This window comes from Aquila chrysaetos, chromosome 13, assembly GCF_900496995.4.
Source record: "Aquila chrysaetos chrysaetos chromosome 13, bAquChr1.4, whole genome shotgun sequence".
Classification (NCBI taxonomy): domain Eukaryota; kingdom Metazoa; phylum Chordata; class Aves; order Accipitriformes; family Accipitridae; genus Aquila; species Aquila chrysaetos.
Genome location: NC_044016.1, coordinates 13,078,430 through 13,092,506, shown reverse-complemented (window position 1 = coordinate 13,092,506; position 14,077 = coordinate 13,078,430). Strand labels below are relative to the sequence as shown.

At 37.2% G+C, this 14,077-nt stretch overlaps 1 protein-coding gene across 7 annotated transcripts in view; it reads right to left on the bottom strand.

The window, feature by feature from the left end:
* The window catches only part of BICRAL (BRD4 interacting chromatin remodeling complex associated protein like), a 135,690-nt gene that overhangs the window by 80,690 nt on the left and 40,923 nt on the right, over nucleotides 1-14,077 (bottom strand). For 4 of the 7 annotated variants that reach the window (XM_030036191.2, XM_030036190.2, XM_030036192.2 and 1 more), the window contains exons 11-12: nucleotides 12,857-12,959; nucleotides 8,232-12,034 (exon numbers count right to left, since the gene is read on the bottom strand). In XM_030036191.2, coding sequence (XP_029892051.1) covers nucleotides 11,232-12,034; nucleotides 12,857-12,959 — 906 coding nt within the window. In that variant the 3' untranslated portion in view covers nucleotides 8,232-11,231. Of the gene's footprint in view, nucleotides 1-5,499; nucleotides 5,698-6,713; nucleotides 6,883-7,495; nucleotides 7,633-8,231; nucleotides 12,035-12,856; nucleotides 12,960-14,077 lie in introns of those variants that run through there. The other 3 variants (XR_005933885.1, XR_005933884.1, XR_003926464.2) reach the window with 2 other exon arrangements.

Here is a 14,077-nt window from a genome sequence, read left to right as displayed (position 1 = left end):
TCCTACAAGCAGAAGAGGAAACAGGAGTGTGTAGTCTTGAATACAATTTTTCACAACAATCTGTACCAAAAGTACATGCAACGGTAAATAGCTGTTACCCATTACCGGGGCTAGCTAATGATTTCGTTACCACCTTTATAGGCAGCAGTTCACTGATGGGATTTACCCTTTTCCCTGCTGTGGCTGTTAAGTGCCTAGCCAGCTGAATGGCAGATTGCTCTTTGGCTGGATCCATTACAGCACAAAGGCACTAAATAAATAATAAATTTTTATCACAAGGACTGATTTCAAGGTGCAGAAAAAGCAGAGGCTCATATGTCTGAACAAGGACCTTCTAAGTTTGCCATCTGTGCTCAGAGAGCAGTTGCCAGCACTGCTTTCACCATGAGCTGAAGGGAGAGATCAAGACTGTTCTCAAGGAGGAAGCTGGCAGCTACTGCAGCAGTGGGTAACAGACTAGGTAACAGAGACTGTGGGTGAGGATGGACACTGAGTATTTTTAATGGTGAAAACAGGCAAGGCCTGTTAAAATGAAGAGCACTCACTCCATCCAGCGAATGCTTTATGACTGCCTGCCTGGAGTTAGGAGCTATAGCATATAGCAGACTCCCCAACAGAGGATCGAAAGCTGTAGTGTTCAGTAACTACTCAAGAGCCAGCTCTGCTGAAGATGACATGCACTTTACTGCCAGTTGCTATTTTGGCTTCACAGAGACCAGTACTGGGATCTGGTATCTGTACCTGGGATGTACCCACGGATCTGGGACATCGGTGCTCTCTTCCCCGCAGTCAATCAGAGGAGGAAATTTGGCTCTTGGAGGAGGCTGAGGAAGTGGGAATTGATGCTAAGCATTTTGCTAGGGGACAGACTCTTACCTAGGAAATGGAGATGCTGTTCAGACAGGGCTTTGGCCTCATTAGGCTTGGTCTAACTTGTGTAGCACGCAGACAAGCCTTTAGATAGACCTGACTATAGTACAAGGTACCCACCTGTGCTGTCTTGCACACCGAGACAGGCGTCCTTGGAAGAAGAGCAGGCAGACATGTAGTTAAAAAGCTGTCTGACAGCCAAGGATAACTGCAGGTCCAAAAGGTAGGAATGTGGTGAATGTGTGTAAGCACATGAATGCACTGTGTGACAATGTGCATAGGGCAGTGCTAACATGTTCTCTGCACTTAATCCATGAGAGCAGAAAAATTAAAAATACGTTCCCTTAAGCAGTATAAATAATCATACAGGCACCTGTTTTTTCTAAAATACTACGCATTTGACTGGTAACAATCTTTTAACATGTTTCTGATGATATAATTCTCTTTCTAGGTCATGAAGAACTGAAGCCAATGTATTTTTCAATACACCCATCACGTGTGTGACCCCAAAAAGTTCAATTCAAAACTGCAGTCAGTGAAACTAAAGTTACATTTAGTACTGCACGCTTAAATATCCTTTCTTCACAATTTTTGCTGAATATTATTGGCACAGAATCACAGAATGGTTGAGGTTGGAAGGGACCATTGCAGGTCGTCTTGTCCAACGCCCCTGCTCAAGCAGGATCACCTACAGCCGGTTGCCCAGGACAATGTCCAGACGACACAGCACTGCAAGATTTCTAAGGCAGTGCTAGACATCCACTTAGTCGATCACTGCATCAGACATTTCTTAAATTGCCTTATTTTCTCATTATAGGCCTATAGTTTGTAGTTGATGCTTTTGGTGGAGGAAAGGCATGCAACCATTATTGCAATGCCCTCAGACACTGTAGGCTACATCACTACAGAGGAGCAAATGGCCTGCCTATAAAGATTAAAGAGAGAATTACTGGAGCAGAAAAAACGTGTGTGCAAAGGACCAACTGACCTGATGTTGCATAAGGGTAATAATATCAAAGGAAAAAATGTACTCACAATGAGATTTGGTTACATCTGTATAACTTTAAAACTTCCCCTCGTTACCCAAAGCCCACCAGAACCATTCCATTAGGCACAATTATTTAAGCCTTTCTACAACTGACCAAACCCTTTACAAACTTGCCAAACAGGCAAAGCCAATTCAGATTGACACAAATTCACCTCCCCACTGAGGCCATGAATCACCACATATATGAAACTAGAGAGACACTGATATGACCGCAGATAAACACATTCCTCACATTTTTTTTTCCAGTTGGAAATTGACCCACGTTTGGTTTGAATTAAAGATTCATCGCACTGAAACAAATAACTAAATGGAAAGATATGAGTCCCTTTGAAGAGTGTGCAAATCAAATTTGGGTGATAATTAGCAGCAGACAATTGAAACCTACTGTTTATTTGCACAGAACCTGATGTTACTGAACTACCTCTGGAATGGACACACACACACAAAGCTGAGTATTCTGCTTTCCACTCTCCCTTTTCTTTTTTTTAAACCTTTTACTGAAGACTGTCAGCTCACCAATGCTAAAGCTCCTGCAGCCTTGTTAAGTGAAGGAAGGGAAGCAAGAAGCAAGCAAAAATCCTCATTTTTTGGCTCTTCTTAAAAACAACACACTTTAACAATTTATGTCCGCTTCTTCTCCTCTTCTCTCCATACACAACAAAACCAGATTTCAAGTCAAATATTGCCTTTAGATTGTAGTGCAGACAAACAGATCTATATCTGCCTGTAACGCTTTGAGGCTCCCTTAACCCAGTCTCACCACTTGTGGCATGGTTAACTCCAACCTTCAGTCTCACATCCTTTCAATGCCTGGACGCTGGTATCAGAGTTGTAGCCATAAACTGCTATTAGCACCTTCAGGTCTGAGAGAGCATGGCAGATGAAAAAAAAAAAAAAAACAAAAACCAAACCAAAACAAAACAAAAAACCAAAAACCAAAAAACAAACTGAATTTCCAGTTTACACTGTCACCAATAATCTTTCCCTGGTACCTAGATTAGTATTTATTCCTACTAAACTGGCCAGGTAAGAAAGAAAAATACCTTCATCCTGCTTGGGGTACATGCTAAACACATCTGCAAGGAAAACAGCAAAGGGAGTCTCTTAGGTAGAGAGTTTACAAATTTAAGACATAAACCTAAATTCCCCCAAAAGTTATTACATCTCACTTAAGGAAAATGGGAGCACAAATACACCGTTATGATTATTTGTACGATCCTGCTTGATCGCAATGGCTCTGAATTAAACTGGGCAGTCTCTGACAGAACACTGCTGCAGAAACAGGTCCAAGTGACTTAAGGCTAGAAGTATCTGAGAATGCTTATTTCCTTAGGGGCTTCAAATTTGATTGCCAAAGGATAAAACAACAAAAAATCAGAGCAGGGTGGCACCTCTCTTTTGGCTTTTACAGATCAAATGTGGTGTAATTCAAGTGTAAGAAAAGCAGGCGTTCAACTCCTTGGGAAGTAAGTTTTAGCTCTCAGACTGGCTAGCACAGAATTAAAATTGCCCTCCTTAACAGATGAGTAACACAATGCATTCTCACAAACTAAATACTAATTATTACAGGTGTCATAAGGTTGTATATGTTTTCAGTAACAACTCAAAATCTGCTCTTAACCTCAGAAAAAAACAGCATAGTAGTAAATAGATTCCATGCCTTCCTTACCTCTTGGTAAGGATTATGTTGCCAATGATGCTCATTCAGTATCATGAAAACACTTCCCCAGTTCCACAATATTTTGGAGATTACTCACAATTTTTAGTAATGTTCTTGCTCAATTTAAAATCAAACCTTGCACCTTAGGTATGTTCTTTCACAACCACCTTTCACACTGTTGTGTTGAGCCCATCCTTGCAACAATAAGACATACAAATCTACATCCAAGTACAACATTCACTATGTTAAATTCATTCTTCACCCAGTACCATCCAGGTATTTCCACAGAGGTGCAAGGGGAAAAAAACACAGTATGTTTTAATAATGTAAAATATGTTAATTATGTGTTCTAATACAGAAATGGATACAATCCTGTACAACTTCCTGTGTGTACAAGGCATCCTGTGTTTTTAAAATCAATTTCAGTCATTCAAATCTCAAACGTCCCTGCAAAATCCATCCCACGTGCGCCTACCTACCTTCCTGCTCATCTCTTCCAAACCCTGGAGCCTCACCTCCCTTCAGCTTCACCTGAATTTCCTTCTCTGTACACAAAGGTTTCCGAGTCCCTGCTCCTGAGCACTCGGTATCCAACCTTTCACAGACACAGCAGACTGGTCTGTTATTTGCCCCTGTCAATAGGGGCCTTCCAAATCCCTGATTAATTTTACCTTGAAAGCAAGGTGAAATTGAATTTTTCAACCTCAGTAATATTAGCCACATGCATTTTTATTCTGTTTGCCATTTGTCAGCCTCAGGTACACCTAGGAATATCAAGCTGTGAAATGAACTACAGCAGGTTTCCAGCAGTGTTATTTTCTGCTCCTGCTCACTTAAAGGATATGCACCACACATGTCATCCACAGTATGGATAAAAAAAGAGCCTAAAAGATCTATTAGGAAATTTAAAAACAAATATATAGTTTCTGCGTATTATTGCATTTTGGAATGAGATTTTGGAAGAAGTTCTGAGATTAAATCAGCTTCAAATTGAACTGAATTTTTTTAAAAATTCAAATTCAGTAATAGTGTAGAAGTATTATTGTTTACAGCCCTTAAAAGTACTCGAGAGAACAAAACAGACATTTATGTATGTATGTATTTTGTCACTGCTGGCCCAGTGGCTGAATGCCACAATGTAAGAAAAGCATCTAAATACCCTTATTTATAATGTTAGCCTCTTGACTTCCAACAATAATCAGTGAAGCCGAATCAGGCCAAATTTTCTTTAACTGAGTTTTTCTGCATGCAGCTCCCTTGAAGCCTATTAGCTGCCTGACTCATCAGCAAATGGAATCCACTCACAAAAATAACAGCATAATTTGTGATCATAGCTCTAGAAGTTATATGAAAAATTTAAAAATCAAGCACCTTTTTCCAGTGTTGTTTATGCACCATCTGGTAATTTCAAAAAGCTGGCAGTTTTGAGTATCTCTGAAATAATTCCCAAAGCTTGAAGTCAAGGAGAATCCAATTGCTGAGATGCAGCTCAGGAATGTCATGCATTATTTTAATGATTTCAGCCTTGTACTTCTCCAATTAAACTTCACAATTTGTAATTTCTGAATTTAATTTCAGCTGCTGAACTTTAGTTTTGATCACAGTAATCCAGACAGGATTTTAGCCTCATATAAATGTCAACTATTTTAGCTCACTTTTATAATTCCAGCCACTGTACCACTTACTAACGTTAACTACTTGTAATAATTTCTCACCATGACTTGTGCATGGTTTCACATGTCAGTATGAACATTTGGAGTCAAAGTTCACAGGACAGAGTAAAGCTTTGTATTTTCAGAATTTTGCAGCAATTATTAAAAGTGTATAATGTTTAGAGGAAAAAAAAAATAGCAGCTTATAGGAGAACATTTTATTCAATCACCACCCAAAATAACACCATTAATGATATAACGCTACCTACCTAATTGCTGAGATGGTCATCGTTGTAGAATCTGAGAGTCCTTGCATCGCCTTCCACCCAAGGATATCGTATCAATTAAATTTCATGCTTTTTTTATTTTTATTTTTTAAAGAGAAGTATTACCACCATAATCCTGAATTGAAAATCATCCTTCCACTCATTCAACAGACTGTGGATCAGGCCCTAAGTGCCAGGTGTCTAGAAAGGAATGTCAGAGTTAGGTCTACATTACTTCCAACTCAGTGGTGTGCAGAGACAGTGGAGCTCTATCAGGACACGCCTGGTTTGGTAAATTCATTAGAATGAAACATTACTATCTTCACAAGTTGTAATAAACATACGACAGTAAGAACTTGTATAGCCAAGAGTTCAGAATAATTCCGAAAATTTGGCCTCCAGTATGACTACACTATGTAATGAAAAAACTATGTAGACCTAAAAGCTAACTGAAACATTAAAAGCTGTCTAATGTATCAGCATGGACTAACTAACCTTGCTTCCCCTTCAAAGCACTGAATTCTAAAATTGCTGTTGTTTCATTAATATTGTTGCAACAATTCACCTCAAATGAGATCACCTCATTTGACTTGGTAGTCTTAGGTTAACAGCTGGACTCGATCTTAAGGGTCTTTTCCAACCTAAATGATTCTATGATTCTATTATTTCCTTTTCGGAGCGGGGCGGATGGGGGATCAAAAAAATTGGAAAAAATTCCTCCAAAAAAATCCTGCAGTGCAAAAGCAGCAGTGAAGACTGAGCACTACATTACAGAAGGCTAGTAATCTGCAGAAACAATGGCACCCACCTAAACAAAAGCTAGCGTATGAGGCCCAGCAAAGAGTATACTACAGAAGAGCCTTACATTCTGATTCAGCTTGTTCCTCCGTTTCTAAAACGTTTTTCCCCACAAAACTGTATATCAAGTCCAGAAAAACATAAAGCAGGGTTTTATGCTCAGCACACAACAGGGCAACTTTAGAGGTTTTTGCTTTTACACCAAAAATACTGGTTCAGCTGGACATTTTGTGTCCTTTTATCTTTTTCTTCCCTAGTACAGCAAGCTTGCTCAAGCTTGCTTGGTGTTTACCTATTGCAACTCATTATTAAGGATACATTTTTTTTAATTTCCAGTACAATGACTACTTGCAAGACTAGTAGCACAGAAAGACAAATGCTGATCCATAAATTATAAACAAGTAATTCAGTATACCCACCACTACTGCAATCTGAAATCTGTATACAGTGTATTGTATCTGTGCACCAGAGCTGCTGCTGTTCAGATCTTCACTGGAACTTGTGTATTTGCTGCAATGACTTTCTTTAACCAAAGTGACAGCTGACCCCCAAGTCATGAAGACAATTTCTTGCATTTCTTGAAGCTGTCTGACAAACACATCGTTGTGAAAACTCCAAGAAAAAGTGTGTACAATTCTAAAGGAAAAATTCAAAGGCTTATAAAGAAAACACTTCCTGAAGAAAAGAGGTATTTCTCTAAGGTTTGAAATTACATACCTTTTCTTGTGCCAAGCTTATTCTAGCAATTTTTTTTTCTTTGTATGCATCCTCAAAATGAAAGGTCTTCTTTCTTAAATAAGCTATGCATTAACACGTATGCCCAAATCTTCAGAAATTCTGCCCTGAATGTTGGAATAAACGTAACAAACCCCACCATAAAAATACTATTGAAAGGCAATTAAAAAAAGACACCACATTCTTGTAATGAAAAGATATTCTAAAGTGAAGACAGCTGCAGAGTAAACTGTACATCAAATGTTTCCCAACCAAGAAAGTCTGCCTGGTAATTCTACAGGGATATGATAAAGAGAAAAAAAAATCCAAGATGCTTAGCCATCCTAACCCAAACAGAGATTAAAATAATATATAACTGACTTTATTCATTTTTTTACTGACTGAATCCATGTGGGAAGCATTCAAAAGGTATGTTTATTTTGTCTCATTGACAAAATAATGAATACTAACCATAAAAGATTTCTACCTTTTAACACTGCAGGCCCTACTCCAAGTTGAGAGGCAGTGCACTTCACCAATCCTTCGTTTTCATAGCCTCCAAAAATAAAAGTGTTGAAGTTCCAAGCATAAGAGCTTTACTAGATCAGAATCTCAGCATACTTTCTGAAAAATTCAATCACAGTAAGAAAAGGTTCATCACCCCTCTAACAGTAGGAAGAAGCATTATATCACCAGCAATTGTAATATCTTCTCACAGCCACAAGGAAGGAATGGGAAATACTGCAAACACTGTTATCTATAACCAAATACAACTGGCACAACTCTGAAACATGTAGCATGGATGAGGTGGCCAGCTGACTAACAAAATCCCTCTTTTTTCCTTCCATCTCCCCGAGGTATGAGGAAGATGATGCCCCCTCTACCTTGTGAAAACATTCTGGAGAAAGAGAGCATGTCTCATTAACCTCAGCATGGCAAGATTTCTAATGACAAAAGAGCAGGACCATTCGCAATCTTGTTATTTGGAGATCAGCATTACTATATGTAGTTATAATGCCACACGAACCAAATCCTAACAGCATATGTTCAGAAAGATTCATAAAGAATATGGAAAGTTGGCCTATTAAATATCTTATAGCAGGCTGCATTATAAAAAGCACAGGACTAAGAATATTTTGCAACCATATTACTTAAAACTGAGAACAATCCTCTTTTGGAAATGTAAACATTCAACTTTGTTAAATCAAGACAATCACAGATAGTTTTTCCCAAATCTTTGGCTGTATTGCAATGGTTGTTTCAATTTGTAATCTCCAACTAAACATTTCCTATCCATGGATTAACAATATATTTACTGACTTGTGTCTTTTAACAGTATTTATCCAACATAACAAAATAAACTGCAATTTGTTATACTTTTTTTTTTTACAAAACATTTTATAAATATTTTTACAAAATGTATACAAAGCAATTTCAAGTGAGACATACTTTACAAATGAAGGTATTTAAGCAAATAAAGTCCATACCACACTGACAATAAGTGACACATCCTCTTTAAGTGAAGTCAGTCTGTAAGGCCTCCCTAATCTAACAGATAAATTATACTAAAATCTTCAAAATGAACATAGTTTTCTTAATTGCCAGTTTAAAATTTGTTTTAATATTAGGCAGTATTAAATAACATTGAAATCACAATGCTGATCCAGCAAAATAATGAAAACATGTTTAGTCATGCACATTCACAATACTTTGCTGGACTTGAGCCCATATGATTAATAAATTCATACTTTTTTTTTTAAGCACAACAAAAATACAATTCTTTAATTTACTGCTTCACCACGTACCAGAATTCCTTTAGAATTGAATTCAAAGGAGTGAACAACAGAACATTAACAATCTAAGATTAATCTTGCTAGGATTGTTCAATGGGTTCCTCTCTTAAGTAGCTCAGAGAAATGTGTCTGACCAAATCAACATTGATTATTACCTTTTGTAATTTGTCACTTTTTATATGCCATTGTCCCTGATCCCCAAATGAGATCCAATAGAAGACACATAGCCTGATACTTCAATTACATATTTGCTGTAGAGAGGCTGGAAACCCCATGCCCATTTTGAGGTGGTAAAAAAAGCAAGTGGATCAATGAATGTGCAACTTTACTTTTTTTTCCCTATAGAAGAAAAATGTAACTAGTTAACATACAGCTGTGTAACTTACTGTCTTCCTTCCTAGATAGTTCAATTAATTAAATTTCCAAAATGATAAAATAAAATACACATCAGGATACACAGCCATGAGCATATTATTAAATCTAAAAAGGCAATAGGTGAAGACTATATTGTCAGTTTTGCCAATAAGAAAACAACTCATCGCCTGAGAGTCTATTCTATGGACACCTAACTAAAAATTTAAAACTGGCAATACTTATTATTACCTTGAATATTTTATACAACACTTGGGAATGTTGGGTTTTTACAAACATGTAGTTTAAAGTTGGCACATTTTTTTTAAATGGCAATTAGTAACATACAAAACCAGTATTTCCATTCACGTTGAAGGGGAAATGAATTTTAAGTAAGTTCATCTTTCTCACATTGCTTTCTAGATTGGTTTCCTTTAGTGGTCAGACAGTGGACTGTAGCTCAGTACTGAGTTGCACTGTAATCTTCTACTGTCACAAGGATCCAATTCTGCCTTCTGCACTATTCAGATGGACTGAATTACATGACAGCAAAACCTTTTGTTTTCTTTCCTGGCAATCTGACTGACAACCACAGCTTGTCACAATGAGCCTCTGTATCATGAAAACTGCAATCAGCAAGTCTGGAAAATGGCTGATAATTTTTCTAAGAAATTGTGGAGAAGGTCTGGGGGAGAACATGAGCATATCTTAGAAACCACAAAAGCTATATCCTCCTGAGCAGACGTATGTACTACACGCACGTGACAAATGTCAGTGCACTTATGTGCACAAAAGCACTCATGACCAAAGTAAACTAGGAAAAAGCAGCATGGGCAGCAAAAAAAAAAAAAAAAAAAAAAGATGTCATAGATTAAAATAAATAAATAAAATAATAAGATTCTATCTTAACAACATGACAGTAAGCCAAATACAAACCATGCAATGGTTTCACTTGGCTCTACAATATGAATTAATAATTACACACTTTTCGATATGTTTAAACAATGGGATTGCTGAACAACTTTGGTCTGTACATATCTTGATGATTATGACTGCTACGGTGGATGATTTAACATTCTCTGACAGCAAAAAGCAAAAAAAAATAAAAAACAAACACTGGCCTTTAAATTTAATCAGAGTAAGGCTAATGTCCTCTTAAAATATAAGCTACAAATACCATAACAGTTTTCAAATAAAAGTGCTTTTGACACTTGGTCTAAAAAAACCAACAAATTAAAAAAAACATTTATACCACTTCAGAAAGACTCAAGGCTGACTACATCCAATTATAAAATGCAAAATCTTTTCCTCAAGAGTTAACATATATATGTATTATATATATAAATTCATGGCTCTATCATGGCCTCATCCTGTACACTTTGCCATTTACTGGCTCCCATTCTACCTTCCTTAGTCAAGCATTTATTACTTCATATCATGCCACTGTGACTAAGATCATATAATACCATCCCACAGACTAAAGTTACCCACTACAAATATATCATCAAGTACTAGTTTCTGCTCAGAAAGCAATAGAAAAGCACTTTAAATTATGAAGCCTTGTAAACACACTGATGATATCCTTCCAACTTAAGAATCCTAGAACTCAGATTCATTAACAAAGCAAATAATCACTTTCGAATAGAGGTACAGTGGGTTTTCCAGAAAAACTAAAAATTTGATGATTTGTGGAAGGGTAGGGGAGAATTGTTGTTTCCATCACTTTTTAAAAACATTTTCTTAATAAATATATCCTTTCAAATGACTGTGATTGTCAGTATATTACCATATTACATAGGGCCTAACGACCTGCAACCTTGTTGTGTTGCAGTACTGCACAATTATCAAAAGCACTATCATAATAATACTTGAAATAATAAGGCCCTAACAGACTGCATTCTAACAAGGATTAACTTTACTTGGCTATCTCACTGTAACCACAATGAGTATTGCTCTCAAACACAGAACAGAATCTAGTTTAGAAAGGTTAACCTTAAATGCATGTCAGGCTGTACTTGTGGTGTCATTCACATATGCTTCTGCTAAGAGAAACATAACTTGTCCATGGTACTGTAACTATTAACACTCTAAGATACTATTTACAGCTGCTTCTAAAATAGAGTCAGTTTCTACAACACCTTCACTGTGGTCTGGAATAAATTTTTCCAGGCAGTTTTCCTGTGAAGCAATAGGTGAAAAATTAGGAAATTCTAATTCAACTGAGCCACTACTTGTCGCCTCATTTTGTGGCTGTCTCCCAGCTTTTTTAAGTTCCAAGATGTTTTTAAATGTAGTTTCTAAACTCTTACTGAGCAGTAAGTCTTGCTGGGGTTCACCAGAGCCTTTCCTGTTATCAGGATGTAAAACCTCATTCTTTGGAGAGCTCCTCAGAGTTTTGTCTTGGAGGGAATTATTACACGTTACCTTTGAGAAAGATTGAACTGTGTTCCTTGATATTTTATTGTGTGTTCCATGACCGCCTCTTGACACTGTTTTTGACAAGTCTTCAGAACTCGAAGAGTTCTCAGTGGACTTGGCAAGATCTTTCCCAGCCATCTTTTCTTCAGAAAGGGCCACGTATTGGCTCTCAGAAGAACAATTAGCTTTTTCAGACTTTAAAGCTTTAGTGAGGCTCTCCGATTTTTTAGTAGAAGCTATTCCTTCTTGTGGTGTCAGAATGTTGTTAGGCACTAGAGGAAGTTTACTGTGATTTGTGGACTCTGCTGAGCTGGATTTTGGTCGGTCTCTGGCTTGGGTTTTGGTAGTCTGACTTCGAGAAGGTAATGTTTTGCTAGACTGATGGTCACTTTTGCCAGACTGTGCTTCTTCAGCTGTTTTATCAAATTGTTTGGCAGAACAACAAAAGTCGGCCTGATAACCATCTGAAAATTAAGTAGCAACATTTTACTTAAATTACCTATACATCAAAGTAACAGACACTCCCAATGTAGTTTCTGAGTATTAAAATACAAATAACATCCACAGCCTACAGATTCATGTCTTTGAGAGATGTACACATGCTTAAGTGTTCTGCTATGTCCACCATAGGAGATGATCACCAAATTAATCAGCATACTACACATGTATGTGAACTGTAAAACCAGACTAACGGCACTTCCCAGCATTCCAACTATGTAAATATGGTATCTAGAAGACTAATACCTTCTCCAATACATCCCCTGAGTATCTTTTAAAATATGCAGACTATGCAGAACATTTGAACGAATAGTAACTGTTATCTTATACAAAAATAATGTGTTTCTAGTTACTACATTCAACAACAGCCTACTTAAACATGCTGCCATTTAAGTGGCCAAGACATTCCAAAAGCAAGACTTCATTAAGATGAACAAGAGTATTCATGCTTCATACAGCAGTGTTTTTTCTGACTGCCAGCAAACTCACAGATTCTTCCCTACTAGAATTGAGACCATGCAGGAGTCATGACTATTGTCAAAAGAAACTCAGAAATATTTCTCTGCCGAACAGACCAAATATATTTTTTCCCCCAAAACTGCCTTCAACCTTACAGTGTCTCTAGATTGTTGAATCTGGGAGTTATTAAAATTTAACTTGCAACTGCTTATTCAGTATTTCAATTACTTGAATCCCTAGCAATCAGTACTTCACTGTGGCCACAACTATTTTTAAACACTCCGTATTTCCACTGCTTTTGTAAGATTTAGAAGTTAACCATTACTTACCAGGATCCACAAGTGCAAGACGCTTATCCCGGGTCAGAGATGCCCTTTCTTCCTGGTTAAACATCCTATCAATCATAACCATTTCTGCAGAGGGATTTATCCGCTGCAGGAAAAGGAAAAAAACCAACCATCTCTGTAGTCACTCGTATGTTGGTACCACAACATTTATAGCTTAGTTACTCTTCAGAGAAAAAGAATGTCTTTCGTTAGGTATTTGCGGAGAATGTTCACAATACCACAGCATCTTCAACGATCTTGACTGTGACCCCAACCACTACAGAAACTCAACCATAAAATATTATTCACATTTTATGGTACATTTTATTTGTTAAAGATTTTAAAACAGGGAATTACTATTCCAATTGTAAGAATTGTACCTTTTCAGGATGCAGGATGTTTGCCATTGTACACCACAATTTTTTACATCATACAGTATCTTTCTCTTTTAGAGAGAAATCTTGCAAAAATCTTGCAATGGGACCACCCTATCATCTTGTTTCTTCCCTGCACTTCTCTCCCATCCTTCTAACTAGTTGGTGCTGAGTTGCATTTTGCCAACGATGCCTTCAAGTCAGGTGGATCCATCCATCACAGAATAAAGTTCACTGGCTACTAAGTCACAACACAGGCAACTAGTTCCAAACCTGAACACAGTGGGGAATAACCTCTTCAAAATGACTGAATGGGATTTAACATACAACATACCAGATGGTAAAAGAACAGATTTTAACTTCCATCCCCCTTTGCACCTGCAATTACTTGCAAATATTTGATGGTTAGTATCTTTCTTAATGGGACTGCTAGATTCCAAAACCATATTAATTCTAACACTTATATTACATATTCCTGTCTCTAAAGGAGAGTGATTTAAATGTCTATTATAGTGAAATTCAGAACTTTTCCAGGCTTGAAAACTAGCATGTCTGAAGCCACAATGACATTTCCTGATGCTTGTAAATTACATTCTTAAAGTAACTTTGTCAGTTTTCTTTTTACCTCATGCCTGGGATTGTGAAACCACTTAAATCAGAAGCATTTCTGATAAATATGTGAGGCTCCACCTAGCTTCTAAGGAGAAGTAATGACTTCCTGAATTGTAATATGATTTGGCTCCAATTATAATACGGCTAGAGACCTCTGAATGGAGATTTTCAACATTCTTTCAGGCTCTATCACCCACAGAAATATACAGAAATCACCTGCCTGACTACCACAGCCTGC